This window comes from Tenrec ecaudatus, chromosome 2 (assembly GCF_050624435.1).
Source record: "Tenrec ecaudatus isolate mTenEca1 chromosome 2, mTenEca1.hap1, whole genome shotgun sequence".
In the NCBI taxonomy this organism is placed as follows: domain Eukaryota; kingdom Metazoa; phylum Chordata; class Mammalia; order Afrosoricida; family Tenrecidae; genus Tenrec; species Tenrec ecaudatus.
Window position 1 is genome coordinate 143968190 of NC_134531.1, and position 27484 is coordinate 143995673.

Below are 27484 nucleotides of genomic sequence, written 5' to 3' on the forward strand. Positions count from 1 at the left end.
TATTTATTAAGAGTGATTTAGTTTCCTAATAATCCAGGTTCTCTCACTAGTGTCTAATATTTTCAAGGTGCCCAATGTACAATGTGATCACAGTAGTTTACCTCTGGGTGTTTACTGTATACCAGGAATGTGCAAAATCACTTATACAGGTGATTTGAGTGTCCCAGTCTCTCAAACCTACAGGCATGGATTATGTCATTAATATCCTGCTCACATTGCAGTTGTTCTTATAGGCTGAAAGCTGACTCTTTTATGATTTATAGAAGTCCTCAGCATGGGTGTGTCACAGATGCTCAGGAAAAGTTTAATTAGGGCCTTGTTAAGGTACTCCTACTCCATGAAAACTTTTTTTATTTTTTTGGTCATGCCCAGAGCCCTCACAGCATAAGTTCTCAACTCTAATTGGCCGCCCACCTCCGTTTCAGACAACAAAACAAAACAAAAAACTACACAGTGTCCTCCTGGAAAATAAAATATTTTGTACTATAGCCCATAATCCAGGATAAAGTGTAGGTATCTGATTTTGAAGACACACACACACAGCCCTCTCCCCCACCCCCCACACTGGATCATTCCATCCCCTATCAGGGAAAACCAGAGTAATACAGTTGTGCTGCAGGGAAAGGTAAAAAAAAAAAAAAAAAAAGTGGAACAGTGGACTGGGTGTAAGACTATTCTCTCCACTATCTGATTTTGTTTGTGATATTTAGGCATTAGTAGTCAGAGGAGCCTTAGAATGACTACAAATTATACAGCTTTCTAGAATTAAATATGAACATGATTACAGCATCCTAAGTTTTCATCTGGTATATAATATTGTGCATATATCTATATATTAAATATTAAAAGATAATGGCATTTCCCACTGAGCTTTTTGAAGCATCCTCATATTATTAACCAGCTCATGTAGTCACTGGACCGTTAATCATAATGTTAGGTGTTCAAACATACCAGCCGCTTCACTGGAGAAAGATGAGGCTGTCTGCTCTGTAAAGATTTACATTCTTGGTTGCTATGAGTCAGTATTGGCTCCATGGCAGTGGATATGGGTTTTATTTGGGTATACTTTTTTACATTCTGTTTTTATTTCTTTACCATATTTGCCAGATCATTTCATACACTACACATTTTCCACACTATCATATTGTAATCTGAATGGTCATTTCCTTGTAATTAAACATATGAGTTACACTATCATATTGTAATGTGAATGGTCATTTACTTGTAATTAAACATATGGGTTACTTTTCAATGTAATGTATTTTTTTACAAAGCCTAGCTTTGTACATGTCAAAGAAACATTTAAACTAAATTTTTATTGGAGTAATTAGTTGAATATTTTTCCCCAGAACATGTTCTTGGCAATAATTAATGATACATATTCAGAAGTGAAGGCTGATTATTCAATAGGCAGAAGGCCAGATTTTGAGCTTGGTAAAATGATTAAAAAGGTAAGTCAAATTCATTTCTCCACTGGAATTTTAAGATAAATCTTGTGCCATCTCTAGCAATGTGGTTTAAATATCACCGAGTTTGCATCTACTCAATGGCAGCAAGTTTGATCTGTTTTTTAAAGAGAGTTTAAATTACCCCAAGTGATCATTTTCTCCACAACATGACTCATGAGTGCATCATTTCACTACCGGGGAAATGAAGTAGGCTCTCTGGCTTTAAAATGTAGCACCAAACTATCTCAAACAGTAATTTATTTATTTTGTGCAAAGCATTATTAGGTGTTATAACTCTTTCCTCCAAAAGCTTGTAGAGGCTGATAAATTTCTTTAACCATTCAAACTCAGAGGTCAGTGCATCTCCACCTCCTTACATTCTTGCTAATGGCAACACTATGTCCCCCGGCTCAAAAACCTTACACTTTTTATTCCCTGTATCCATAGTCTTGCTATGAAGGCTTGTGTGTAAAGTGTAACTGTTGTTTTTGCTCATTCAGCATTAATAATTTTGAATTATTGCTAGATAATTATCCAGTCTTGTGTGCAACAACATCTTCCTAAGTATTCTAGCTTCGTCCCCATGCCAGTCCAGCTCAGATCACATCACTTCCCTGCTGAAAAATTCTGCTTCCCTGACCTGTCAAAACAAGTTCAAATTCCCTAAGTTTCATAGACCCAACCTATCTTAAAAAAAAAAAAATCAGTTACTGTATATACTTGTGAATAAGCCTAGTTTTCCAGCACATTTTTTAAGCCGAAAAAGCTCCCCTTGGCTTATCCTCGAATGAGGGTCCCATTTACCTGCTCTCCGGTGCAGTGCAGATGTTCTCCAGTCTCTCCCACTCATCCGTGGGTGCCTGCAGCCTCTGTGGGTGGTCCGATGACTGCTGACATCACTGCTCTTCTTTTCTCCTGCGCGCCAGCAGCCTCTGTGTTGTCCATGCGGTACTGGGCAAGAACCTGCCCCTCTCTGTGTGCTGGTACCTGGGGCGCACCGCATCCTTGTCAGATGAATGCTCATCTTATGCTCTTCTCCAGGCCTGTGACCAATGATGTAACCTTTGCAGTCTTACCCGTGCTTGGTCACGCCCCCTTGCTTCGCCCAAGCAGTGCTGAATACAAGTATTGGTGTATCTCTGGTCTTGGATAGAAAGTACGTTTATTTGCAGTACTTAGTCTGCTATATTTTTTATTTTCTTACTAACCCCTATCTGGACTGTGTTGACTATGCCTGCATAGAGCAGCCTGTTAGGGCTCATACTGTACACGCTGCATTGTGTACATACGCACTGTTACTGCATGGGTTGTGTTAGCACTTCCCATACAGATGTGGTAACGCTGCATATGCAGCAACGCAGAGCATGCAGTAACACAGTGCGTTATTCCAGGTGGGCTTACTTACATCTGTATTGCAGCCCTTAGATGTGTGTTTAAATAAACCTTTCAAAGACCGTGTGTGAAAGATGTGGCATGAATGGATGTCATCTGGTCAAGCCTGACTGACAAAAGTTGGAAATCTGATGAAGCCCGACATAGACTTGATAGCAATGGGTTCATGATGCCTGGGAAGAGATTCCAGAGGACATGGTGCAACGTGCCTTCAAGACATGTGGCCTTAGTCATGCTGTGGATGGCAGTGAAGACAGTGCTTTGTCTGAGAACGACAGCAGTGACGGTGATGACAGAATTCAGTGATGATCACAATGTCTGTGCTGATAACCTCACACCAGCTAAAGCTGAAGCTCTGTTTGGACACACCAGTGATGAGGAGGAGTCCAGTTTTGAAGGGTTTCAACTCTTGTTTTAGTTTGGTTGCTGATTGAGCTAAGGTTTTTGTACTTTTAAAGTTATTGTTGATACCATATTGTTTCTGTTGACCCCCTTTTCCACTTACAGAGTTAGGCTACTGCTTTCTTTGAATATTCAAAAACATTTAACCTACTGATGCTTCAATTAATGTAATTTTTATTTTGAAATTTACCAATAGCTGTTGCATTTTCCATCCTAGGCTTATACTCAAGTCAATAAGTTTTCCAAGTTTTGTGGTAAAATTAGGTGCCTCGGCTTATATTCGGGTCGGCTTAGACTCAAGTATATATGGTAACTATAGTCTTTCTCTGCCTCCATTTACAAACAGCTGGTGCCATTTTCTCCTCCCTGAAATGTTCTCACAGTTTCCTCCTCCCTTGCTGATATCCTTGAGTGGAATCTGCCCTGTCCTCTTGACACCTATGTCACTTTGAGTTGTAGCAGTGATACATATGCCTTGCCTCTTCCATCTTCTCTTTTTCCATCTTGCCCGTGTCTGTATATGCCATAGTGCTTCACATAGAAAGGGCCCTAGTAGCTGAGCCTTCATTCTTGTTAGGTGCCATTGAGTCAGATCTGACTCATAGTGACCTATGTGTAACAGAACGAACCACCACCTAACCCTGTGCTATCCTTATAACTATTGTGATGCTTGAGCCAGTGGTTACAGACACTGTGTCAATCTAGCTCAAGGGTTTGCCTCTTTTCCTCTGTCTCCACCTTACCAAGTATGATGTTCTTTTGCCTTCAGTGCAGTTGGACTTCTTCTTTCAATACCATTGGCTCTTGATCATATTCTCTCTCAACATTGTTGCATGTCAACTAGTTTTTTTTTAATGCTTCCTGAATAACTCAATATTTGCCCATAGAATCTTTTACTATTCCAACCCAAGGTTTATAATTTTTTATTCAGCTCTCTCAGCTTTAGATATACTGTGCATATTTATTCTTTTGGTTTCTTAACTTCATTTCTCTGTACATTTCATTGTTATATTTTATCTTCTAAAGCTGCCTTTTGAAATTTGATGCTCAACTTTTCATCATTTCTTCCATTTGTTTGCTTTAGCTATTCTGTGATCAAGAGCAAGTCTCAGAGTCTCTTCTGATATCCGCTCTGGTCTTTTTTTTCTTCCTTGCCTTTAAAAAAAATCATTTTATTGGGGGGGCTTGTACAATTCTTATCACAATCCATACCTACATCCATTGTGTCAAGCACATATGTACATTTGTTGCCATCATCATTCTCAAAACATTTGCCTTCTACCTGCTCATTTCCCCTTCCCTCCCCACTCCCCCCGACCTCATGAACCCTTCATCATTCATAAATTATTATTTTGTCATATGTTACACTGTCCAACATCTCTCCCCACCCTCTTCTCTGTTGTCCATCCCCCAAGGAGGAGGCTATACATAGATTCTTGTAATTGGTTCCCCCTTTTGACCCCACATTCCCTCCACCCTCTAGGCATCGCCACTCTCACCACAGGTCCTGAAGGAGTCATCTGTCCTGGATTCCCGGTGTTTCCAGTTGCTCTCTGTTACCAATGTACATCCTCTGGTCTAGCCAGATTTGTAAGGTAGAATTGGGATCATGATAGTGGGTGGGGAGGAAGCATTTAAGAACTAGCAGAAAGTTACTACCCTGCACCCTGACTGGCTCATCTCCTCCCCACAGCCCTTCTTCAGTAAGGGGGTGTCCAGTTGCCTACCAATGGGCTTTGAGTCTCCATTCTGCACACACCCACATTTACAATGATATGATCTTTTGTTCTTTGATGCCTGATACCTGATCCCCTCGACACCTCATGATCGTACAGGCTGGTGTGCTTCTTCCATGTGGGCTTTGTTGCTTCTGAACTAGATGGCCACTTTTTTATCTTCAAGCCTTTAAGACCCCAGACGCTATATCTTTTGATAGCCGGGCACCATCAGCTTTCTTTACCACATTTGCTTATGTACACATTTGTCTTCAGTGATAGTATCAGGAAGGTGGGCACCCACTGATATATTGTTCCTTGATGTTTGATAACTGGTCCCCTCTACACCTTGTGGTCAGACAGGCTGGTGTGCTTCTTCCATGTGTGCCCTGATGCTTCTCAGCTAGATGGCCACTTGTTTATCTTCAAGCTTTTAAGACCCCAGATGCTAATATCATCCTTTGATAGCCAGGTACCATTAGCTTTCTTCACCACATTTGCTTATGCACATGTTTGTCTTCAGTGATAGTATCAGGAAGGTGGGCACCCACTGATATGATATTGTTCCTTGATGTCTGATAACTGGTCCCCTCTACACCCCGCGGTCAGACAAGCTGGTGTAGTTCCTCCATGTGGGCCTTGATGCCTCTCAGCTAGATGGCCGCCTGTGTATCTTCAAGCCTTTAAGACCCCAGATGCTGTATCTTTTGATAGCCGAGCACCATCAGTTTTCTTCACCACCTTTGCTTATGCACACATCTTTCTCCAGCAATCGTATTGGGAAGGTGTTCCAAAATCAGTGGCAAGGAGGGTGTGAGAGGCCTGGTAGGGATTCAGCAAGGACAATGTAACCGAGAGAAATTACTAAAACCCAAATGAAGGCTGAGCATGATAGTGGGACAGGAGGAAAGTAAAAGAAAACAGAGGAAAGAACTAGGTGACAAAGGGTATTTATAAAGGTCTAAACACTGGAATGTAAATATGTAAATGTATTTATATAAGAGTGTGGGGAAACAGACGTATGTGCATATATTTATAGGTTTCATATTAAGGCAGCAGATGGACATTGGGCCTCCACTCAAGCACTTACTCATTGTAAGAACACGTTGTTCTATTAAATTGGCATTCTAGGATGTCTTTTTAATGTTGTTTTGATTTTTTTGCTTTCTTCAAATATGATGTTCTGGATCAGTCTTTAGATGTCCTTTAAGAACTGTGTCCAAGAACTAATCTAATAGGAAACCCTAATGAGTTTGTGTGGTTTGGGTCTTTAGAATTATATATCTCATGATTATGTTGATCATGTGTTTTAAAAAGGGTTAACATACAAGAAAAAATTATAAATTAAAATTAGAAAATATAAGGGTTAACATCACTTTACATGTTACCCAGTAAATAACTTTTAAAAAAATATATTTTTTAAGCCCACGTGTGATTCCAAGAGAACCCTGATCCCTTGTACCATCAGCTAGCAAAACCAGAGGCAGTTACAAGGAGGAAGGCAAATCATAGCCTTTGGCCTTCACACTTCCCTGCAGACTTTTACATTCCTTAGGGTAGCAGGCCTACATGTCCTTCATCTTGATCAAAACTAACAATCCGAGCTATTGAGGAATTTTCAAACCGTTTTTATTACAGAGCTACATAAACGTTCTTGAGAAACTCAAACTAAAGAAAGAAGAAAAGGATGAAGAAAAAATGTAAGATGACTTTACTTAATTTTCTTAAAATTTCAACCCACCACATTAAAATTCTGTATTATACAACACTATGGAGCTAGGTTTTGTGTACAAAACCACCACTATCCAATGTCACCATTTGGTAATTATAAACGTGTTGTCCAGTGCTAAATATAGAGCAAGTATTTGTTTTCTAAAGATGTCATGAAACACTAAGCTACTGTATACACTCGAGTATAAACCGACCCAAATATCAGCCGAGGCAGCTAATTTTATCACAAAAACTGCATTAAAAATGTGCTAAACATCTCAGCTTATACATGAGTGTAGACAGTAATTAAAAATTGTTAATATATAATACATGTGATGATCCTCAGAAAAAGTTTCAAGAGAAACCTGGAAGAAGAGTATCACAAAGTAAAGTACTGCTAAAAATGGCAGAAAGCATATTAGCCTACCTTAGTGCATTGATTTAGTTATGAAAATCAAAAAATTGTTACACATTATAGTTATGGATAGGAATACTGACTGCATCATTTCCATATCAAAATGCTTCCCATACTCAGACCTCTGGCAGTGGGATATAATAAAAAACACTTCATAGTGATATTCTATGGAGCCCTTTTCTAGTGATCAGCATTTCCAAATAATTAGCATTTATTAGCAGAAATGCAACGCAGACCCTTTCTATAGATCTGATTGTATTTTGTGTAGGCTTTATCTTTGTATGGTCATATGCCTCTGAATTTTTATTTTATATTCTCAATAGGGAAAGAAGTGATGACTGGGCCGACCAAGCTAGAAGAGGAGGCTTTGATGAAGATGTAAGATTTTAATTTTTTCATAAGTGTAAGGGTTGGGTTTATATTATAAATGTTGATAGAAAAAGTTGATGAATCATTTAAAAAGATTTGCTAGATAGTGGCCTCCTCACCCAAACATATCACCCAACATCTAGATCCTTTCTCTTTAAGGACAAACCACTTGGATTCCAGATACTCTCTTACTGATACTCTCAGCTAAATAACTTGATCCTATAGGTGTGCATACCCTGTGGGCTGATCTCACTGGGATCTAGTAAGTGTACTCTATTGGGGTTCTTGTGTAGTTTTTTCTTATAAGCTCCTATTGAATTGTTAGTTTTAATAATTTAATACTATAACATAACATTCAACAGATGCATTTTAAAATATATATATATATATATGATGTATACTTACAAAGCAAACACTCCCATCTCACTACTATCCAAATTAAAAACTAAAAAATTGCTCTACTCCTGGCCAGAAAGAGGCCAAGTGGGGTTAGGAGATTGGAATATGGTCATATTGAAAAAAATGAACAAGAAACTGCCATTATTACAACTCAAAGCAACCCTATAGTACAGATGAGAACTGCTCTGTAGGATTTCCAAGACGAATTCGTTATCGGAGCAGTGAGCCTCATCTTTCTCCCACATAATAGCTAGTAGATTTGAACTGCTGACCTCATGATTAACAGTCCAACACTTAATCCACGGCACCACCAAGACCCTTTGGTGAGATCAAAGAGTTCTCAAAACGGAAAGGTTGAAGGTTAAAAAGAAACCTTTGTGCCTTTCAGGCTGAGCTGAACTCATCCCCATGGCTTATCAAAGAGAACAGTAAAACCAGAGAGACTCTGAAAAATCAACCATGAGATCCAAAGGACTGTGTTTGCCCAGGGATAAAGCTCACGAGGCAAGAGGGGGCAGAAAATTAGAAAGGATGGAGAAGGTAAACACAGGGAGGACATTGTAAGAGTGTTGTTACATTGTGGGGGCCATAATCAATGTCATGAACCAAAATGTGTATGAATTATTGAATCAAAAACCAATTTGCTCTGTAAAGTTTCACCCCAAAGCACCATAAAACACTAAAATGCAAATGCAGGGAGCCTTGATGTGTTCAACTAGAATGGAAGAAGTCGGCCATGGTTTCCAGATCAGCACGCAGGTGATGGAAGTGCAATCTAGGTGTAGCGTGTGTGTCTAGGTGTATCTAGTGTCTAAGTCCTGTCAGGCGGCTTGGTTTGAACTCACCGGCCAACGTGGCATTTGTTTGGGGAATCCCATACAGCAGTCCCATTCTGCTGTCCGACTGGCACCCCATGAGCTGGCACTGACTCGCTGCCAATTAGATTTGGTTTGGTTAAGTACCAATGAGGACAACCAGGGTCCAGATTTTGTTTTCCAAATGTTCTCCTCTCAAAGGATTCAGGACTACTCCTTAAAATATATGGCTAGTTCCAGGTTTGGAAGCACAAGAAGAGTTTGGAATCTCTTGTTGAGCCTTAAGTGAAAATTTTCAAAGAATGATGGAAATGTGTGTACACACACACACCAACTTGAAGGAGCTCCCACTGACCACACACCTGGAGATGCTTAAGCACCACAAGACTAATAGTAACAGATTGTACTGCATTGATATACTGATGTGTATAAATTAATAAATTGAAAGTGTGACGAGGAGTGGAATGTTTATGTATATCTCCACAAATAGTATAAAAAAGGGACAACTTGAAGATGGAGAACTCTGCCAGGTACCATCATAATCTGGTAACGAAAAGGGACCACTATTTGTACTGGCACAAATCAAAATCACAAGTCACCTGCTAGGAGGCCATGAGAGCACAGAGTCCCTTCCGTGGCACTCCAGCTAAAGATGAATACCCTGAATCTGATGATGACAAAACTCTAACGGAGGGACAGTCTACACAATTCTGGTCTGTATTCTTCAACAGTGACAGAGCTATGAAAGTCAAAGTCAAACCAAGTGTTATCCCAGATTAAATGAGACAGGAATGGCATCACAAGTAAATACAATGTATAATCCTGGACTGAATCCTTTTCCTGTAAGCACACTATTGGGATAGCTGGTAACTTTGAATGCGGAACTGAGAATTAGATGATAATAATCTACCAATGTAAATTTTCTGATTCTGAGATAAGTAGTGATTACCAGCAACTCTTCTACTGTGATAATTTATAAGAAATACAGAAGTAATGAGGGATTTTGGAGCATTCATGTTGGCAAAATCTATTAGTACTTTGAGAATTCTAACTCACTGCAGCTTTAAACAGAGTAGAGAGCAGAGTAAACTGCCCCATAGGATTTCCGAGGCTGTAAATCTTTACCGAAGCAGAGTACATCATCCTTCTCCCTGTGAAACAGTTGATGGGTTTGAACCACTGACCTTTAATTTACAGCTGAGCACTTTAACACTACAACACCAGGATGCCTCTCAAGTTGACAATTTCTCTCAAATACGTCAAGGGTGAAAAAGTGTTTCATTCCTGTAACTTTTCTGAAATTAGATTCTTTAAAAAGTAGAAGCAAACAACACCCACCACCAACAAAACTCTCAACTATAAGAAGTCTTTCCCAAAATAAAAGATGTGAATTGAAAAAACACATTGTGTGCCAGGGTCAAATTACCTAGGCCACTCACGTGAGATTATCCAAATAAAATTTGGATTTAATCAGAAAGAAAAGAAAATCAGATTTTCATGACAAGATTCAACTCTGGAGCATTAGGATAACACATTTAAGAGCACTCAAGGAAAAAAATAAACCAAGGATTTTTATTTCTAGCCAAGCTGTGCTTCAAATATAAAAGCTACAATTCTGAGTATGCAAGAAATCATGGGATACTGTTGTGGTATATTCTCCTTAACATTCTTTAGAGGATGAGCTTCAGCCAATCAAGAGATGATTGGAGAAAGTTTGTAAAATGAAGAGGGAGAGAATTGTTAGGAAAAGCTGCTTAATAAAGAACTGAGAGAATGCCAGGTAGAGTTAATACACCAAGAAGTAACTTCAGCATATTTAAGAGTACAATGGTAAACAAGAAGATACCATTTAAGTGATTTTAAAGCATTTTTTAGCATTCTACATCTCTGAAATCGAGATGTATTTTATTGATCAATAGTTTGGCAGCATATTTTACCTAAATGGTACATAACAGTGTGCAGTGCTATCAGTAAGCACTGGATTACTAGCCAGGTTTGCAGTTCAAAACCACCAGCCACTCCTTGAGAGAAAGATGAGGTTATCTTCTCCCATGAATATTTATACCCCAGAATTCCTAGTCACTGAGTCAGTTGCACTTGATGACATTGGGTTGACTTTGGGTACTTCTAAAGTACACAGATATCAAGGAGTGCAGGAAGAAAAAGAGTGTTTGGAAACTGGTAGCAATTGTACAATTCTGCTTGACGTGAATCAACTATGAAATATATGTATTAATTCCCCATTTGTGGTAGTTATATAATCTGTTGTCCATTTGAGAGGATTAAGAGTGAAGGGGGTGGAATTTAGCCTGTCAACCAGGTCATGGCCAATGAGGCCTCTGTGTGGGCATGGCCTTCTCCTGAGGATTCTGGGAACTCCTGTATTCCTGCCTGGAGGCAGGAGACTCACTCTTTCTCTGCTGACTCCCTGGGAGACATTACAGCTGACAAGACACATGGAGCTATGCTAGTGCCCTGAGCTGGAGAAGCCACACGGAGCTCCCTGCCAGCGCTGAGATGCTTACAACACCACTACATACACAAGACTTCCCATCATCTGGCATTCAGCGTCGTTGCATGTGTGGCTTAAGTCTGAAGAGGACTTTATAGATTGTTATCAGACATATGGGCTAATACCAGACTTAAGGATTTGATCTGGACTGGGCTGGGATGTTTTCTCAATATTTAATTTCTCTTGTAAATAAAGCTCTTTCTTATATACATGTGTATGCCTATAAATTTGTTTCTCTAGTCTTCCCAGACTAACAGACCGTTAACAATAAATTAATAAGAATAATAAAGTATACAGTTTGGATATAATGAAATATGGTGATATTATTAAATATAACAGTGATAAAAGAGGAAGAGACAAGGAGGAAGAGATCATAAATTAATTTTATTGTTGATCATAGCAGGAAAGCAAGAAATGGAGGGCCACAGGTGTATAAAAGGGTCAACAAAGACAGCCAAAGCAAAAAGACCAATGAGGGCAGAAGAAGACATTAGCTTAGTAGCAGAATAAAGGAAAGAAACCATGAATATACGAAGTGATAAATTACAGTCGAAATAATCAAGAAACACTTTATGCAAGTAATTTTTAAAAATCAATAGATAACATTTTTAGTAATAACAATCTTAGTTATATACGCAGAAGTGAAGGCAGAAGCACAAATAAAAACCTGTTTACCAGTATCCAAGGCAGCACTTTTCACAGTAAAGGTAGAAACAACTAAATGTGCATTAATGGATGAATGAATGGATAAAATGTGGCATACACATTCAATGGTCTATTACTCAGCCATCAAGAAAAATGGCGTCCTGGTGCATGCCACAACATGGACGAACTCATGCTGAATTATTTGTCAGTTACAAAGGACAAATAACATGATTTTCTCTATGAAATAAGCAAATATCTAGAAGCCAGAGGTTAATAGTGATTACCTGGGCTGAGAGGAAGGAAGAATGTAGGAGTTTTTGCTCAGGAGGAATTGAGTTTTTAACTGGTGTGAAACTATAGAAAGATTTCACAACTTGAAGAATATGCTCAATAATACTGTACTGAACATTCAGAAATTGTTGAGAATGCATGTTTTGTTGTTTATTTTCACTACACACATAAAAAAACTGAAACCAGAAGATACAAAATGGCCTGAACATCTGATAAATGGAGAAAAGGTTGAGGTTGTCAAGGATTTCATCTTGCTTGGATCCGCAATCAACACTCATGGATGCAGCAGTCAAGAGATCCAGCGCTTATGGCACTGAGCTAATCTGCTGCCCAAGACCTCGTCAAGGACATCCCTTGAGAACCAAGGTGCACTTGACCCAAGTCATTGCATTTCACATGGCCTCAAAAAGCATTTTTAAGTTGGACAATGAATGAAGACCAGAGAATAACAGATACATTTGAATTATACTGCTTGCAAAGATTATTGAAGCACTATGGACTTCCAGAAGAACAAGCAAACCCATCTTTAGAAGAAGTATAATCAGAATGCTCTTTGGAAGCACGGATGGTGAGATTTTGGTTTGCAAACTTAGGCCAGGTTATAATGAGAGATCAGTCCCTGGAAAAGGAAATTATGCTTGATAAAGAAGAAAGGCAATGAAAAAGAGGACGCTCGCCAAGATGATTGGCAGTGGCTGCAACAAAGGGCTCAAACATTCACAATTAAGAGGATGGTACAGGACTGGGTAGTGTTTTGTTCTGTTGTACAAAGGATTGCTACATGTTGGTGCCAACTAGATAGCACTTAACGACAAAGCTACTCTGTAGAAAAAATAGTCATCAAACGCCTACTTCCAAAATTAATCAGGCCCAGATGGTTTCACAAGGAATTTTGCCAGATCTTAAAGAGCAAATAATTTCAAGATATTTAAGTTGTCCCATAACAGAAAGAAAATTGGAAACTTCTGAATTACTCACATAAAGTGTGTATACATTGATTATAAAAGACTGCACACACACAAATTCACTAATCTGATGCAAAACTCCTACATAGAATATTAACAAACAGAACTAAGCATCAGAAAATATGTCATAGTCAACTAGGGCTTAGTTTAGGAACAAAAAGAAGGTTCAAAATTGAGAATTTAACACAATTCATTGTATTAACAAATCCAAAGAGGAAAATTTTCATACTCCAAAGAGGCTGAATAAAAGATTTAACACTCAATCTTGAAGGGGGAAATAAAGCAAACAGGAATCAATGGACACTTATTTGAAATGATAAAGAACATTTATCTTAAGTCACCTAAGTTAGCACTTAACAGAGAAACACTGAAAATGTCAAGCACAAGTCAAGGATGTATTGGAGGTATAAACAATTAGGTAAAAGAAAATAATTAGAGCTATAAGAATTAAAAATGAAGAGGTAAAACTACCACTATTTGGAAATGATTCCCTTTTTCTAGGTATACAATGATATATAAAATTACTACAAAAAGAGAATTCAGTAAAGTGGTATGGAAAATAATTTACATAAATATAAGCATTCAAATACCAACCAAACTATAAGACTCTAAAATAGTAACAAAGTCAAAATACTTAAAAGTTAACAAATATATTCAAAGATAAAGAAAAAGGTAAATATCCCTAAAGAGACATGTGTCAGGCGCTATTTAAGAAACCAAACCATATTATATGAGGATAAGCCTAAGTGTTGCTACAAAAATCAGAGACTTTTATTAGGCAAAAATATCCAAATATGAAGCTATCATTTCTCAACATAATCTCCACCTAGGTCTATACACTTCTAAAAGCTGTGTTCCCATTTAACCTTTCCCTGAAGAATTCTGTACTCTTCAATTTACACACATCAAAATGACAGTTTTGGACTCCTTGAGGAACTCAAATTGTTTTCCTTTGAATGTTCCTTTGAATAAGAGGGAGCACAATTAGAGCTATAGGACAGACAGGGTAAGGTTTTCAATGATAGTGTCATTATTAGTTCTTCAGGCTTGCTCAAGGGATGGTGGCACAACTTTACTTTTTCTTACTGATGTAGTTTTCAATTTATTATTATTTTTAACTTAATAAGCCTTTATGATTATCCTGAATTATTTGAGAAGATCTATGTAGATTACATCTTTGGAATTCCCAAAAGTTTGGAACCCTTCTGAGCTGACCTGTACTCAATTTAATTGGCCTAGCAGACCCTATTGGAAGCCAGTTTTGACTGCACATCCTTTTTTTTTTTTAATGAATCCTAATGAGACTAAGACAAGTGTACTACTGAGAGAATTTGTCTCTAGCCATCTACTGATTGCAGAGACATGTGCAAACTGTTGGTTTGGAATAAACCTGTGCATGCATGAACTAGACCTGGCATAGCAATACTTTTCAACTTATTGGTATATGTCTTCAGCAGAGAACATACAATAATTGGTTACACATGTTTGGAAATAGAAAAGTCAAATCACTCATATAAATAACCAAGTGACCTACCACTCTCAAGGATATGATTACAAAAGGTAGAATTTTCAGGACCTAGAACTTTAGAGACAGGACTTGTGGAGTTTTGCTCAGAACCCTGAGGAAAGAGCACCTTCTTATCCCCCGGGTGGCTGCTAATAATTCTGAGTGAGTCTTATGTGGCCAGTCTGAGTATGACAAAAGCTGTAGGCTGCAGCCCAGAACCAACCATTGAGGTTGGAGATAGCTAATTCTTATAACAAGTAAAAACAGGATCTTTATCTTGCTCTACCAATATTGAATGAGTACATAGGCAAAAGAGGAACAAAACAAAGTATAAAAAGATGGAAGGAACATAGAAAGTCACAACCAAAAAGAATTGTCAATGTTCAACTATTTCAGGATGTAGAACATTATAAAGAACTGATAATACTACAGAAGAAAACCAAGTTGCCCATGAAAGTATTGCTAAAAAACAAGACTCTGTGAATTGACAGAATACAATTTCTCGGCTATCCTACAGTAGGACATTCCTATGAAACTTTTCCTAGGACAAAATGGCATAAAGCAAAGTAGCGATTACTGTTAGATTGGAAAGTTTGAGCATCCTAAGATCCCAAAATAATTTATAAATAACACATAAAATCTAAAATAACATTAATATAATGTTCAGAGACATGTTCAAAGCTGAGATGCCCAGTGTAGTACCTAAGGAAGGAGCTTGGCGATGGGGTAATGCCCTGGCTGCTTGGGGTGTGAACTACCTGCTTAATGGCTTGCTGCAAAACAAATGCTGAACACGAATTTCACTTTTTCCATAAATGCAAACTCCTCTTTGGATTTCATTTGGTTAGCAAAAATTGTAATAACATAGATCTTTCTTAGAAGTGATGTCATTCGCTGAAGGTAAAACGGGTACATAAGCAAATGTGGTGAAGAAAGCTGATGGTGACCAGCTATTAAAAGATATCGCATCTGGGGTCTTAAAGGCTTGTTGTTAAACAAGTGGTCATCTAGCAGGGATGCACCAAAGCCCACATGGAAGCAGCACACCAGACTGTGCAATCATGAACTGTCGATGGGAAGAGGTATTGAGGTATTGGAAGTTCAAAAAGAAGCAACCAAAGGGATGTGAAGGGACGTGGATGTAGTGAAGACCCAAAATCCACCTAAAAAGTATGTTAGATTTACATATGTTCATTTGTGTATTTAAGATCGTTGGGTACATGAAAGTCAAGTTAGATAACCTTTCAGAAACAGGAGTAATGTTTCCCTGAGGGTACAGGAAGAGGAGGTCCAGAGGAGGAACTGATAGCATTGATGATTGTACAGTTCCATTCAATGGGACGGAATAACAGAATTGTATGTGAATAGATATGTTGGATTGTGTAAGATATGGCAAAATAATAAGGGTTCCCTACAGGGTATGGTGGGGGAGGAAAGGGACAAAAGAGAACTTGTATCAAGGAGTTTAAGAAAAACTGATTGTGGTATCAACTGTACAATACTACTTGATGTGATTGAACTATGAAATGTTATGCTATCTAAAATAGCTCCCAATAAAATGATTATTTTTAAAAGTGAAGTGATATAAGATGATCCTTAGAAAATAGGGGATACTTGTACTAAGTGAGCTACTTTAAAAGACAGATTTTTATGCCAAGAAATTTGGAAGACACTAGCTAAATGATAGGTGATTCATACATATGCCTATTGAAAAGGTGATCTCTCAAAATGTACCAAACAAGTTATTATCACAAAATTGTAAACTCATGAAGATAATTAAGAAAAAACAAAAAGTTCCAGAAGCAAATCAACAAGGGACTGCCAGAGAGGTTGTAAATGAGGGACATAACTGCTGATGTTAGATGGATTTTGGGTGAGAGAATTCCAGAAAGATGCTACCTGTATTTTATCGATAATGCAAAAACATGCAACTGTGTGGATCACAACAAATTATGGATAACATTGGGAAGAATGGAAATTCCAGAACACTTAATTGTGCTCATGGAGAACCTATACATAGACCAAGAGATAGTTGTTTAAACAAAACAAAAGGATTCTAATTTGGAATTAAGAATAGTTGCAAAAATAAAAAAAATAATAGTTGCAGAGTTTTATCTTGTCACCACACTGACTTAATATGCTGAGCAAATATCTGATGTTAGACTATTATAAAGCATGTGGTATCTGATTGCTGAAGATGAAATGGGTGCAAAAACAAATGTGGGGAAGAAAGTGGATGGTACCTATCAAAAGATACAGTGTCTGGGGTCTTAAAGGCTTGAAGTTAAACAAGCAGCCATCTAGCAGAGAAGCAACAAGTCCACATGGAAGCAGCACACCAGCCTGTTTGATCATAAGTTGTCTACAGGATCGGGTAACAGGCATCAGAAGACCCAAAACAAACAAACAAACAAACAAAACATACCAAAGACGAGAGGTTGGAGCAGAGACCCAAGACCCATCTGTAGACAATGGGGTATCCCCTCACAGAAGGGTCACAAGGAAGGGGTGAGTCAACCAGGACGCAGTATAGCACTGATGAAACAATATTTCTCTGGTTCCTTGAGGTTTCCTCACCCGCACTACCATGACCCTAGTCCTGCCATTCAGTTCTGGCTGGACCAGAGAGCATGCACACAGATAAGGACAGAGCTCATGACAAACAGAATCCAGGAACAGGAATGGGAGTAGCACTATCAGGAGGGTAAAGAGGTGGGAAGATAAGGGGAAGGAGGAACTAATTGCAATGATTGACACATAACCACACATACCCCACCCTAGGGGGTGGGAGACAGCAGTCGGTATAAGATATGAAAATAATAATCATTTATCAAGGGGTCAGGAGGGTGAAGAGGAGGAGGGAAAAAAGAACTGATACCACGGGCTCAAATAGAAAGTAAATGTTTAGAAAATGATGGCAACGTATGTACAAATATGCTTGGTACAATTGATGTATGGATTATTATAAGAGCTGTAAGAGCCCCAATAAAATCTTTTAAGTAAAAAAATAAAGTAGCTATTTATTTGGACACAAGTACTTAAAGCAAAAAACAAAACCGTGGTATCAAGATTGGAGACTCATTACCCTACAATATGCAAGACACCGCCTTTTTTACTAAAAGCCAAGAAGACTTGACGCACTTATGGAAGAGCAGAGTGTAGCCTTTAGTATAGATTACACCTCAATTTAGAGAAAACAAAAATCCTCACAAGTGGCCCAATTGACAGTATCATGATAAACACAGAAAAGACGGATGTGAAGGATTTCATTTTACATGGATCCACAGTCAATGCTTAGGGAAGTAGCAGTCAAGAAATCAAACAATGTATTTTTGTTTATTTTTATTAATCATTTTATTAGGGGGGCTTACAAATCTTATGAAAATCCATCATTCAATTGTGTTCAGCACACTTGTACATATGGTGCCATCAATATTTCCAAAACATTTTCTTTCTACTTGAGCCCTTGGTATCAGCTCTTCTCACCGCCCCTTGTGAATCCTTGATCATTTAGATATTATTTTGTGTCTCACACTATCCATATATCCAACCTTGTGATGAGTTCCCCCGTTTTCCCTCTTCCCCACCTTCCCTCATGATATCACTACTCCCACTACTGTTCCTGAGGTAGCATCTGTCCTATATTCCATGTGTCCAGAGCTCTCATCTGTACCAATGTGTACTCCGGTCTAGCCAGATTTGTAAGGTAGAAGGAAGTGGGTGGGGGAGAGGGTAGGGAGCATTCAGGAACTAGAGGAATGATGCTATACTGCACCATGGCTGAATCATCCCTCCTTGTAACCCTTCTAAGGAGGTGGGAAGCGATGTCCAATTGTCTACAGATGGGTTTTTTGGGTCTCCACTCCAACCCCTCTCCACTATACTTGGGATCTTTTGAAACCTGATCCCATCGACACCTCATGAGCACACAGGCTGGTGCACTTCCTCCATGTGGGTTTATTTGCTTCCCTGCTAGATGGCTGCTTGTTTAACTTCAAGCCTTTAAGACCCCAGACGTTCATCTTTTGATAGTTGGGCACCATCCAGTTTCATCACATTTGCTTGGGAAGGTGAGTGTCAGTGTTCTTGTGTTTAGGGAGGCCTTGAGTAGAGGCGTAAAGTCCGTCTGCAATCTTAATATAAAAATATATGTACATTGGTCTACACACACACACACACACACACACATATGCCTAAAGCTACACCTCTATAAATAGCTTTTGTTTCCTGCCAATGTATTACATTGGACAATTCTGTAGCACCAAACCCTTTTAAAATGTTAACGAACAAAGATGACTCAGGTGCCCCAAATCAAACAATGGTATTAATTACCCCGTATGTATGCAAAGTAAGGAATACAGAATTGATTCCCCTGAATTACAGTGTTGAAAAATACTGAATATCCTATGGACTGCCAGAACAACAACTATGTCTTGGAGGAAGTACTGTCAAAATGCTCCCAAGATGCACTGATGATAACTCGCACTTTGGACATGCTGTCAGGAGGGACTGACTTAAACAGTGATTGTGAGTGCTGGCAGTGCTTTATAGGACTGCTATGAGGACTGACTCCATGGCACCACAGCATAAAAAAACCAGGCAAAACCAAAAACCAGCAGAGTTCAATAGTTTAAGATCCTCAACTCTGTAATGCTTCTATTAAAGGTTAGCCTATTCTTTCCTTCTATCTTAACAGGAAATTCGAAGTGCGGAGCAGATGAAAAAATGGAAAGAGAGGCTTGAGGAAAAGTATTACTCAACAGAAATTGAAGATGACTACCAGCCTGTCACTCAACAAGAATTCCGAGAGTAAGCATTTCCTCTCACAAGAGTCTTATGATTACAATCTGAGGGTTGGAGATCTAAGTCACCCATTTCTTTCCTGAACCCAGAAGCTTAATCTTTAAAAACATCGCTTCTCACCCATGTTAACCCAATTTTCAAATGAAATGGAAAACAGGTTACATTTGATTAAGACATATTTCTTCTTACATCTCTAAGGAACTTCCATTTATATTTGATACCTAGAACAAATATTTTTCTCCATAGCTGTAGAATATTACATCGGCAACTGGCCAGACAATACTAGGTATATTTTTAGGTGGTTATAGTGCCATTTTTTCTACTCAAGGCATTTAATAATAGGGAACAATAAAGAGATATCTCTTTTTTAACAAGAAATGTATTACTCCTTTTTTCCCTTCTAGACTCTTTTTATATGCTGTGGAACTGGAGAAGGAATTACACTATGTCAGTTTAAAACTCAACCGAGTAATGAGAAAGCTTTCAGCTCTTCAAAATTGAGACCAGTGATGGTGAGAATCTGTAATCATTAAGCATTTCTGGAAAGATATATTGATACGTTATTTCCTAAATTCATCTTCATTTTCGGCAGACTTTAAGGCACTAAACTACTACTCATCATCATACTACCCTTCAGGTCAGTGAAAATCATCAAATGATTTCCAGGCATTTAAGTCCTCCTGGGTGGAACCCACTCTACAATCCACGCACATTCCAGCATACTGAGTATGCAGCACACATTGATAGACAAAGGATTCTGTAAGGATTTGTTAATTCTAGGAATGTGAACAAAAAGCACAAAAGGCCGCTATGTATAGTTCACAGTGGGAAAAGCAAGTTTCCTTATATTTACACAGAATACAAAGAACCTGCTAGTGCCCTCAAGTGCATGTATCATGTTCTGACTTCTTTGGGAAATAAATTAAGAATTGCATAAGTTATAGGCAAACTAATATATGTTGCTGTTAGCTACTGTTGAAATAGTTCCCATATGTGTAACTGCCCAGGCCTATACAATCATCTTTCTTGTTGAGATTCTTCCTTTTTTTCACCGATTTTCTATTTAACTAAGCATGATGTTCTAGAGACTGGTCTCTCCTGTTAACATGTCCAAAATACATGAGGCAAAAATCATCCCTGAGGATGATTCTGGTGTATTTTTTCCAAGACAGATTTGTTTATTCTTCTGGCAGCCCACTGTACTTTTCAATAATCTTTGCTAATACTGTATTTCAAAAGCTATCAGTTCTTATTCAGTGTTCTTTAGTCCATGTCCAACTTTCACAAAATGAGGCAATTGAAAACACCATGGTGTATTTTAGTCCTCAAAATAGCATCAGCATCGATGCTTTGCAACACTTTAGAAGAGGTCTTGTGCATCAAATTTACCCAATGCAACCCATTGCTTTTTAACAGCTGCTTCCATGACCATTGAGATGGATTCAAGTTAAGACGAGTTCAATCTTTTCTCCGTTTTATTTCCTGTTGGTCCAGGAAGAGGATATTTGCTTCCTTTATATTGAGTTGTAGTCCACACAGAAGGGTGTAATCCTTGATCTTCATCAGCAAGTACTTCATCTTACTTTCAGCAAGCAAGGATGTTAATCTGCTTATCACACATTGTTGATAAGCCTTCCTCTAATCCTGATGTTCTTCATAATAGTCTAGTTTCTTAAGATTTGCTCAGCATACGGATTAAGTATGGTGGAGAGATACAAACCCTGACACACACTTTTCCTGATTTTAACCCACAGTTAAAAAGAGAACATCCTTGTTCCCTATTGGGTCCACCCAGAGGTTCCACATGAGCACAATGAAGTGGTTCTATATTCCCATCCTTAACGTTACCTATCCCTACTTTGTTATATTCCACATGGTTGAATGCCTTTAGTCAGTAAAATAGAAGTAAACACCTTTCTGGTATTCTCTGAATTGTCAAAATCCCTTTGACCTCAGCAGTTAACCTTCATTCCGCGTCCACTTCTGAATCTGTCTTTAATTTCTAGCAGCTATCTAATGCTGCAACATTGTTGAGTATCTTTTCAGCAAAATGTTATGTGTATGTGATACTGGCATTGTTCTCTAATTTCCACACTGTTGAATCACCTTTCTTTGGAATAAGCACAACAGTGGATCTCTCTGAGTCAGTTGGTCAGGTAATTGCCTTCCAAATTTCTTAGCCTACACAATTACTTCCACTGCCTTATTGGCTTGTTGAAACATTTCAATCAATACATTGTCTATTCCTGGATACTTTTCACTACTGCCTGCAATGTAACTTCAACTTCTTCAATACTATTGGTTCTTGATCGCTGTAATTTTAGGTACAATGACTCCATCTTCCTTTATGCAGCCTGACCCATTCAATATTTTGCCCATAGTATTCTCCAATAGTGCAGCTCAAGGCTTAAATTTTTTCAATTCTCCCAGTTTAACAATCCTGAATGTATTCTCCCCTTTTGGCTTTTTAATTCATGTGTCTTCTCAAGCTGCCCTTTGCAGTTTTCTGTTCAGCTTTTTTTTCTTCATCATTTCTTCCATTTGTTGTAGCTACACCATATTAAACAGCAAGTTTCAGAGTCTGCTGATCTGACATACATTTTGGTCTTTTCTTTACTGATTTTTTGACTACTTTTAATTTTCTTTAAGAAGCCCTGCTGGCATAGTGGGTTACACTTGGGCTGCTACAGCAGTCAGCATTTCAATATCACCAGCTACCCTGAGGGAGAAAGAAAAAGCTTTCTGCTCCCATAACTATTTAAGCTTGGGAAAGCACAAAGACAGTTCTACCAGTCCTATAGGGTCCCTATGTGTCAGAACCAACTCAATAGCAGAGTTGTTTCCTTCATGTATGATGTTCTTAATGCAATCCCATAACTCTGTCTGTTAAGTCTCCTGTTCAAAAATGTGTCAAATTTGTTGAGATGCTCAATGTGTCAAATTTGTTCTTGAGATGTTCTCTCAATTCGGGTGGCATATACTTAGGTTTGTATTTGCTTTCATGGATTTTGAGCAATTGATGGTCTGTTCCTGTCAGTCCCTGACCTTGTTTTGGCTGGTAATATTGTTTCTTTATAATCTCTTCCCAAGGTTGTAGTTAGTTTTGAGCCCTGTGTATTTTCATCTGGCAAAGTCCACGTTGTTGTTGCCCTGTTGTTGAAAAAAAAGTTATTGAAGGAGTCGATTTTGTAATTTTATCATGTGATCTTTAGCCATTTCTATAATTTTCTAACTACCGAGCTTTCCTCTTTATTCTTACTTTTGTATTTAAATAGCCAATAATTATCACTGAATTTTAGTTGTATGTTTGATAAATTTCAGACTAAAGAAGTCCTCAATTTTTTCTTCACTAGCCTTAGTGGTTGATGCATAAATTTGAATGGCTGTTACCTGTTTTTCTCTGTAGGTGTACAGATATTATCCTATAACAGATCTTAAAGGGCTCCGACAATGAATGTGACTCCACTTCCCTTGACTTTATCATTCCCAGCACAGTAAATCATGATTACCCAATTCAAAATGGCCAATACCAGTCCATTTCAGGTTATTAATGCCTAGGATATTGATCCTTATGTATCATTTTTTTATAACTGCCAGGTTCCCTAAGTTCATATTTAAACAACCTGGAAAAAAAATCAACTCCCAGCCTCCCAATTCTGAGACTCTTGGAAAAAGCCAAAATGTACAACAGTCTCCAACCACTTTTAGAAACTTATTATCTTCAAACTAGAAATTCATCTATAAAGGTTCTATAGTTCTTTTAAAATTTCCCAAGTGTGCTTCCTCAACTTTTTAAAAAACAATACTTTTATTGGGTCTCTTACAACTCTTATCACAATGCATACATTCTTTCAATGATGGCACCATCATTTTCAAAGCATTCTCTTCCCACTTTCCTCAAGTACTTTAAAAGCAGATTTTTAAAAGTTGGAGTATGAGTACATACGTAATTATGCTTGAAAAGTATAAATGATGATATTGCAAGTGTCCTGCTAGGTTAATTGCCATCTGTTTTGGAAACCACATAGCAATTTGCAACATTTCTAGGCTACATATACCTTCCTAGAATAGTCAGTCACATGTTCTTAGGTCAAGTATCATAACTTAACCATAGCTTTCAAACGTCCACATCAATGCTTAATAAAAGAAACCTCACCACCAAGTCAACTACAGCTCACAGCAACCCTGTAAAGAAAAGTCCCCTGTGGGTTTCTGAGGCTGTACATTTTTATGGGAGCAGAAAGCATCATCTTTATCCATTCGAGTTGGCTAGTGGGTTTGAACTGTAGACCTTGCAGTTAACAGCCCAGTGTTACCCACTATAACAGAACTCCTCTATGCTTGCTAAGAATTCCTGAATTCCAAAACTCATCGAGTAATGTTCTAATTACCACCCACCTGCAACATGCCAACTTCTGTTCTATTGTACATCAAATTTTCTTCATAGGGTAGTTCACTGCAATAAGAAATACTGATTGTCCTCTAAATCGTCTCCCTAGATAGCCATAGAAATTAACAAGATGGCTTTTGCCTGGCATACCACTTCCCAGGGCTGCAGCCAGTCCCCACGTGGTTTCATCACTCATGGTCCTTGTTTAGCATATTTAAACAAAGCCTAAGAATATTAAGGCAAGGATCTTGGGGTCATTCTAACAAGCAGAACAAAAACACTACCTAGTTGGGGTGGGAAACAAAACATTTACAATATTTGAACATTAAAGATTAAGTTCTTTTATTACAAAAGTCTATATACAATGAAGTGCCAGACACAGCAATGCAATTACACGGGTGGACATATATATCTATATATGATCTGTATATAGATATAAAGTTTTGACTTGTACTACAGTAAAACTATCACAGATTGCCTAATTCTACCATCTACTGCTCAACTCTGACACACAACACTGTCACAGAGTGTAAGTGCTGCCATGCCACTTGGACCTATTCGACTTAACAGCCAAACATTAACATCGAGTAACAAACACCCTGAAGCAGCTGTTAACTTTAAAATGAAACCAGTCAGGCCACTGACTTATAAAAATATGGTACTCATATAGATTTAAGCATTATAAAGAAGGAATATATTATTTAAAACATTTAAATAGTGCATATGGACATTTTTGCATGTGGCATATAAAACACAAACATTCATATAAAACAATACACAGTGCACATTAAATCTGATGTTTAGACACACTCCTGTCTGGAGACGGGAGAGAAATGAACTAAAATGCACACTGCATGATGGATTCAAACCCAAGTGACACATTTTCTGGTGTTTCAATTTTACTTTTCAAGGTATATATTATGAATAACCATGCAAAAAGGGGCTGGATTTAGTGCTTGTTTTATTCCTCAACTACACATTCACTACCACTGCGTTTTCCCTTCCCCCCCCCCCAAAAAAAGGCATTGCACACACAGGTGAAGTCTGCAGTACTAGAAACACCATTTATTGTCAAGCTACTTCATGTGCTCGCTATGTAATAATGCCAGAGACCCGAGGTTCATGCTTCCCTCACCTTATTAAAGGATGTTGCAAAAGTCTGTTTTGATACATAAAAAACTGTTAATATTCGCTAGTAAGAAAACCATGCATGAATCACTGCATGCAAAACATGGCCACAGTCAAAACGAGACACGTATCAATCCAAAAACGCACCAGGGGGAGAAAAAATTAACACTTAGATTAAGCCTGACCAGAATCAGCTATTAACGACTTGTATTGTTAGCACAAATAAACTCACCAATCTGTGAAAAAAATTAGCAGAACAATACGGGCAGATTACCTTAAAGCCATGCAAAGCCAATGAAAAAAATATATGCTTAAAGTATGTGTCAAGGGGCATACCACTACACATCTCATAACCAGCTGCTTTAAACAATGTGATCGAGCAAAAGAGATGTTTTGGTGTGAATTTTGCCGATTAAAAGAAACAAAACAATATGACACCCCCTGAAGATACATGTAAAAATTGCAGTGGTATTAGCCCTTGTTAAAACAATTTTACTTTAGGCATAATGACTATTTTGCCAATGTAGGCCCTGTTGATTGAACATACAAGTCAGAGCACCAACAAACTTCCTGCATACTGACATGGCAATTTTCTCACATTATCTGGAGGTGGGTGGGGGAAACAACTCAGAACTGACCCAGACAAATCACATCATCACCAGCTGATACACAGTAACTGAGAAAACAAATAGTAACTTAAGTCCCATAGGCAGCATGTGATATGATTCAATTGTGTGTGTGATGTATATTTTTATTATACTTAAAACAAGGCCACTTTTTGGTCTACCCACTGTTATCTTCATTCAGAAGTTGTGTGACCACTGAAGTATGAGATTTTACTAGCATACTACCTGTGAGAGTGTCATTTTGGGAAGTGAACAAAAAGGTGGCTCCATAGTCGGACTTGAAATGTCAGTCTGATTTTGGTTTGCTAGGAAAAGATAGAACACAGTTGCATATTTGCACTTTTATAGGCTTTTCTTTCAAATTTCCAGTCATTCTGTAAGAAAAAGGCAACCGAAGAATTCAGTGTGATGTGAAGATTTTCCTCTCAATTTTCTTCAGTAATGGCAAAATATAATAAAGTTGGTAATAACAAAAAAAACTTGTATTTCCAAAGTTCTTGAAGTTGAAAGGATGAAATTCTAGTCTTTAGGGGATAGGATTTACCTGTAGTACAAAACAGTGAAGGAAACTGCATTTTTACTAAAGATGGAGAGAATGATGTGTGGCTAATATGAACACCACTTAAGCTCCCTATAGAGGGCAGACTTACCCGCCCACAAGTTCTTCAGCGGCACCACAACTGAGTACAAAATGAAACTCTGTGTGCCTACCAAAATGAAATAAGTACCAGCCAAGAATACAAGATGGTAGCAAGGAATATAACTGATTTTATGATGTTTCAAAGGATGTTTTATATGGATTTTGAAGAATCTTGTTTGCTGATAAGAACTTCAAGAAGCCTAAGTTTGGCTTTAATTTTCTTGTACTCCCTGTACTCCTCAAGCACTGGAACACGATCCTCTTTTTGGGCATTCCTAGGGGAAAAAAAAACCAAAACTTTAACATTCTAAAAGTTAACCAGAAAATAAAGACCCTACAAGTGGTCCTAATATAAGATACAAAGTCATCCTAATTTAACTTCAAACAAAAATTTGCTCTGCAAACATCAAAGGTCACCACTGCAGGCACCACAGTGTTAGTCCATGTGGAGGAGAAAAAAAACCAAAACAATTATAAGGTTAATGGCTCAAACTCATCAGCTGCTCCTAAACGAGAAAGTTGAGGTTATCTGCTTCCATAAAGATTTGGGTTTATATCCATCTTCAAGGAAGACTCCTAGAATATATTTATTTTTGATGAGTTCCTTTATATATAAAGATTATGTAATGTTACACTATTAATCAGTGATCAAAGTAGGTAACTAGAGGTAACCAAAATATTTTAGTAAGATATCCATTGCTAGAACCGGATAGTGTCATTAAATGTTGGAGGTCTACACTGGATCATTTAATATATTTAGCTAATTGTAGTTTCAATGAATATAAAAATAAACATTGTACTCGATTCTAGCAAAAGAGTAGTCTTCCCATTTTATACTAATAATGACCCAATTCAATCCAATTTAATGACTGGGTACAGCATCAAATCATTCTAATGATAATTATGAGCAAAATTTTCTCCAATATGATACAGAAGGTATTTGTATAATACCCCTCCTGCTCTTGAGATTTTCTTAAAAATATATGCTAGCCTATATAGGAGACACCCAGAGCAGAAGAAATTGTTACTTTTCTTAAAAAAGTAAAAACACTTGAGAATTTGTAATACAGTGATTGGCCTGGTAAAGCCACCCAGTTGGTTTTTTCAAAAATCATTTTATTGAGAGCTCTTACAGATATATCATAGCTTTCTATAGTTCAATCACATCAAACATTTTCTTCTTGAACTCCTTGATATCAGCTCTCCTTTATCTTCTCTCTCCCCCCCCCCACCAAGGAATCTTTTGGGGGGGCAGTGGAGGGGGGCACATCGCACCACATCCAATATATCATTCACATACAAGCCTGTTGTT

The 27484-nt window shown here is 38.0% G+C and overlaps 2 protein-coding genes across 12 annotated transcripts in view; one reads left to right on the top strand and one right to left on the bottom strand.

The window, feature by feature from the left end:
• Window positions 1-19889, top strand: part of PKD2L2 (polycystin 2 like 2, transient receptor potential cation channel) — a 44080-nt gene extending 24191 nt beyond the window's left edge. The window contains exons 10-14 of the mRNA XM_075542693.1: window positions 1350-1451; window positions 6596-6657; window positions 7406-7460; window positions 19282-19394; window positions 19793-19889. Of these exons, the coding sequence (XP_075398808.1) occupies window positions 1350-1451; window positions 6596-6657; window positions 7406-7460; window positions 19282-19394; window positions 19793-19889 (429 nt within the window). The remainder of the gene's footprint in view (window positions 1-1349; window positions 1452-6595; window positions 6658-7405; window positions 7461-19281; window positions 19395-19792) is intronic.
• A 4212-nt stretch (window positions 19890-24101) lies between these two features.
• The window catches only part of FAM13B (family with sequence similarity 13 member B), a 97202-nt gene continuing 93819 nt past the window's right edge, over window positions 24102-27484 (bottom strand). For 5 of the 11 annotated variants that reach the window (XM_075541604.1, XM_075541602.1, XM_075541599.1 and 2 more), the window contains one exon: window positions 24102-26447. In XM_075541604.1, coding sequence (XP_075397719.1) covers window positions 26324-26447 — 124 coding nt within the window. In that variant the 3' untranslated portion in view covers window positions 24102-26323. The remainder of the gene's footprint in view (window positions 26448-27484) is intronic. The other 6 variants (XM_075541608.1, XM_075541607.1, XM_075541605.1 and 3 more) reach the window with 2 other exon arrangements.